General features: G+C 30.8%; 1 protein-coding gene across 1 annotated transcript; it reads left to right on the top strand.

The window, feature by feature from the left end:
- Positions 1–359: 359 nt before the first annotated feature.
- On the top strand, positions 360–5,141 carry LOC11411279 (protein NRT1/ PTR FAMILY 5.1). The gene is made up of 4 exons (XM_003600988.4): positions 360–562; positions 731–948; positions 1,445–2,001; positions 3,986–5,141. The coding sequence occupies exons 1-4, from the start codon at positions 457–459 to the stop codon at positions 4,872–4,874; spliced, it is 1,770 nt and encodes a 589-aa protein (XP_003601036.2). The 5' UTR covers positions 360–456; the 3' UTR covers positions 4,875–5,141.
- The last annotated feature ends 308 nt before the right edge of the window (positions 5,142–5,449 follow it).

The following is a 5,449-nucleotide window of genomic DNA, read 5'->3' on the forward strand; positions in this document are numbered from 1 at the left end:
ATATTTTTGCGTGTTGACCGTTGAATAATTAATTTAAAAGGTTCTAATATCTGTTTTTATTTTTAAATTATGTGACTTCATTTATCAAGTTGAAGTAAGTTGTTCGCAAACTTAAATTGAATCGAATATAAACTACGATAATATTTATAAAAACTTAAATTAAGTTTTCAATTAAGCTGATTTTTAGCGATCTATGTCAAATTAAACAAAGTTCAACTCGATTCTACTCATTTTCTAACTCTAAAGATAAATTTTACTTATAGTTTTACTCTCTTTTTTATAAACTTAGACTTTAACTTATGAGTAAGCCTTTATGCTTTATATATAGCTACTACTTGCTAGCATTGTCTCAAATATCAATTAATTCCTTTCTTTGATATATCACTACTCACTAGCTAGCTAGCTCTTATTTTCCTTATACTTTATTTTTGTCTTTTCGTGTATGTAATATCTTTAATGGAAGCCAAAGAAGATTATACCCATGATGGAACTGTTGATTTCCATGGCAAACCTGCTGTTCCATCCAAAACTGGCAAATGGAAGGCTTGTGCTTTTCTTGTTGGTAAGACTAAGCATGCATGTTTTGTTAAATTTTGGTTTGATTGAAACTGAGCTTAATTAATTTTTGAAGTTTTTTTCTTTGCAAAATTCTTAATAATTGTTTATATTATTATTATGGGGAGTTATATATAGCATGATACTAGGTTTTTACTTATATATATTAATTCAGGGTATGAAGCATTTGAAAGGATGGCTTTCTATGGAGTTGCATCAAACTTGGTGAATTACCTTACAACACAACTTCATGAAGATACTGTTTCATCAGTTAGGAATGTTAATACATGGTCAGGGTCTGTTTGGATAACACCAATTCTTGGTGCTTATATTGCAGATTCTTACCTTGGTCGCTTCTGGACTTTCACCCTCTCATCTCTCATTTATGTCTTGGTAATTTACCTAACATTAATTCAAATCTAATTAACCGATTATAAAGTTATAACTTCAGAACCTTTCTATTAATTTTTCACCCAAAGAACACTACTTGTTGCGGCGTTAAAACTCTTAAGGGAGAATTTGCGTCCTATTGTGATCTTACTCATTTTAAAGGATTAATCTTTTTAGTCTAAAGAAAATGTCAATAAATATAGTAAATGAAAAATTTAAAATATATTAAAATGATTATTAAACAAACAACATAGTCCACAAATTGCACTCGTGGGATACACTGCTTCTACATATGTCATTTGTCAACATTAAATAAATAGTCCAAACCAACTTATTTATGATATGTAGCTCAACAATGAAGTTATTGTCCCACCTTGAATTGATGGAAAAAAAAAATGAATGATCACTTTGTTTACCTCATTTTTGTGGCATAGTGATGTTATGGTATGTATGTATATGCATTAATTATAATATTATTATTTTTTATGAATTAAACTAGGGAATGACACTTCTTACTATAGCTGTATCACTCAAGAGCTTGAAACCAACATGCACAAATGGTATATGCAACAAGGCTTCAACATCACAAATTACATTTTTCTACACAGCACTTTACACAATGGCAATTGGTGCAGGTGGAACAAAACCAAATATTTCAACTTTTGGTGCTGACCAATTTGATGATTTTAATCCTCATGAAAAAGAGTTAAAGGCTTCTTTCTTTAATTGGTGGATGTTTACTTCATTTTTAGGTGCCTTAATTGCAACTTTAGGACTTGTATATATTCAAGAGAATTTAGGATGGGGACTTGGATATGGTATTCCTACTGCTGGTTTAATATTGTCCTTAGTTATTTTCTATATAGGGACACCAATTTATCGACACAAAGTTAGGACATCTAAAAGTCCTGCTAAGGATATAATTCGTGTCTTTATTGTTGCCTTCAAGAGTAGAAAACTTCAACTTCCTAGTAACCCTTCAGAACTACATGAGTTTCAAATGGAACATTGTGTTATTAGGGGAAAACGCCAAGTCTATCACACTCCAACTTTGAGGTAAGTAAGTGTTAATTATAAGCTTCAATTTTTTGTTCCCAAAGTCTTTTTTTTCATTTTGTATTTCTTTCATTTGGGATATTATCGAGTAAACTACTAAATTAATCCTCCATGACTTTGTAGACATTCTTAAATCGGTCTACGAAATTATGAATATTTCAAAATGGTCTGATAACTTTTACTCATATTAGTCCTTCTCAAAATATGATAGAGACTAAATTAATAGTAAATAGATAGAGACCAAATTAATAATAAGTTGTTAAAATATAACAACCTAATTAATAGTAAATGATTAAATTTAAAGTTCAACTTAACGGTTTAATAGAGTCGGAAATCTTTTTCTAATATTTAAAATCTCATAGACCTATTTCATTGTATCTTACTAATAGACAATACAAAACAGCACTAAGATCGTGGCTTTGTTGAAACTCCATAGTGTAATTTGTAGCAAATCACTATGTTTCACAATGTTTTTTCCGTGAATCTAAACAATAACATGCACCCATTCTAGTAGCAGTGGTTTTGTGGGGTGAAATATGGTAAAATTTGGGACCATAAAATTTGATGGAGAAAAGGAAATTTTCATCTAAATTTGATTCATCAATCAATGTGATAGAGAATATAGAAAGTGGTCCGTGTCCTAAGATTACGTGTCCTCCATTTTTAATGTCTTGACCCACCACAGGCAGTCAACTTAACTTAAGTAGAGTTCAACTTTATTAGCTTAATTAACAAGGGTGGGGTATCAAGGGTGGTTGAATTTAGAAGAAGTGTCTAGTTATTTAATTTCATTTAATATTTCGATCTAAAGGCTTTGCAACCACAAATATGTTATCTGAAATTAAATTTGGGGCATTGTATGTAACATAAGTGTACAAATTTTATACAATACAAAGTTTAAAAATGCCCCACAAAAACTAAGGATTTTTGTATTTGATATTCCATTTTACTGCTCAAACATCATTTTGCTCACAATCACTACACATGTGTGGCCGCAGTACCTCAAAAAAATGTATAGCTGAAGTCACAAATGTCAACTCAATCAGTAAAAATGTTAAATTTATTAGGTTAGATGCAATGATCAGGGTTTGAACTTCGATTCATTTATTTGTCTTTATCTTTATGAATTTCTACTGGTTTTACCATTTCGTCTATCTACCAAAAAAAGAACGATGCATGTTGTTTTCTTCATATGAGGTCCACTTGAATGATTGGTCACTATCTTATGAGCCTAGTTGTTTTTCCATATATGGAAAATGTGTCACAGTTGTGTCCACCATTTTGCATGCCAAAGACAAGATTGTCCACTATCCACATATGAATTCCAAGTGTATAGTTACACGCATAGGATAGGATTACACATGCACATTCCACTAGACAAATTCTTAACCATTCTGAAATTTAGTTGAGTATTGGTATTTTATATGTCAAAAACTCATTCAAAAATTTATTTTATTTTTAAATAAATTAATACTCAAATAAACTTTAAGAGTACTGTTGTGTTTACTATTACACTATAACTACTCTTTTATTAAATAAATCAATTCAATTTTGTTAGCAAAAAAGTGATTTAAAAAAATTATCAAGCATTATCCCATTTAAGGCTTGGTTGTTTTGTTGTAGTTGTAATTATCAGTATTCAAGTCATATCTCAATTCGATACTAAATTAAACCCAATTCATACTAATATCTAGTGTGTATCTATTTGGACGTCATGAATCTTTCGAATTCTATGTCACTATAATAAATCTTGATTCATTCTAATAAATCATTACGTATTTAGCTAACCACTTTTATTTTGTCATTATATTTGACTTGAATCTTGAATTATTTTGAGATTCATATATGCTATATCAACTTATAATTTTGTTATGTCACTTATATTTAGCTTAAAATGACATATTTTTATCATCAATATTTCTTTGGATTCATAATAAGATTTACTATTTGAATCTTAATTTGATAACCATGAAATGCAATTCAGGTTTTTGGACAAAGCTGCTATTAAAGAAGATCCTACAACTGGTTCCTCAAGAAGAGTACCAATGACAGTAAATCAAGTAGAAGGAGCAAAGTTAATCCTTGGTATGCTCCTAATATGGTTAGTAACATTGATTCCAAGCACCATTTGGGCACAAATCAACACTCTTTTTGTGAAACAAGGCACCACCTTAGACAGAAACCTTGGTCCTGATTTCAAAATTCCAGCAGCATCTCTAGGAAGCTTTGTAACCCTATCCATGCTGCTCTCAGTGCCAATGTACGATCGGCTTTTCGTACCGTTCATGCGACAGAAAACCGGCCACCCTAGAGGAATCACATTACTTCAAAGACTTGGAATTGGATTTTCAATCCAGATCATAGCCATTGCAATTGCTTATGCAGTTGAAGTTAGAAGAATGCATGTCATAAAAGAGAATCACATTTTTGGTCCTAAAGATATTGTCCCTATGAGTATATTTTGGTTGTTACCACAATATGTTCTTATTGGTATAGCAGATGTTTTCAATGCCATTGGATTATTGGAATTCTTCTATGATCAATCTCCGGAAGACATGCAAAGTCTTGGAACAACTTTCTTTACAAGTGGAATTGGTGTTGGGAATTTCTTGAACAGTTTTTTGGTAACAATGACTGATAAGATAACAGGAAGAGGGGATAGAAAGAGTTGGATTGCTGATAACTTGAATGATTCTCACTTAGATTACTATTATGGGTTTCTTTTGATCTTGTCAAGTGTTAATTTGTTGGTGTTTCTTTGGGTTTCAAGTAGATACATTTACAAGAAGGAGTCATCAAGAATCAAAGAAGCACTTTGTGTTCAAATGGAAGGTAATTCAACTTTGGATGCATCTCTTGGTTTACAAGTATGAGAGGTTCAAAATGATCCCCTACAGTCGTTGCACGGTGCAGTGCCGTGGAGACCATTAGATCTATATAGAGAATATTTCAAGTTTGGAATCCAAATCCAAAAAAATATAGTTCTGGACCACAAAAATAACAAGTATGAAAACAAGGTAATTAAGTAGATAGGGCATATTAAGTATACAATATTCTCATTACATCCTGTGTAATATTTTGTAATTTATGTGTGTAATCAATGGTTTATCTTTATTGTTTTTGCCAATTTTTTGTGAAAATTTAATGTTTCAGTCTCTTTATTTATGTACAAGAGTTGAGATTTTCACAAAATACAAGCACTTATGATTATGTGAAAATGTATTCAATAATAGCCTCATTCAACAATGTACTACACAGAATGCACCGTATTCAATAGTGTTGAACATTGATGTGATATTGGATGAAAAATTGGAAGATTAAACACCAAGTAATTATACTTTGATCTAATGTTGTGTGAATTCGAGAATATCACTTTCCATAAATTTAGCTTATGGTGGTTGTGATAAGAATAATAATTTAATTATTATTATATTTCCTTCATTCAAAT

Source organism: Medicago truncatula, chromosome 3 (genome assembly GCF_003473485.1).
Source record: "Medicago truncatula cultivar Jemalong A17 chromosome 3, MtrunA17r5.0-ANR, whole genome shotgun sequence".
Classification (NCBI taxonomy): domain Eukaryota; kingdom Viridiplantae; phylum Streptophyta; class Magnoliopsida; order Fabales; family Fabaceae; genus Medicago; species Medicago truncatula.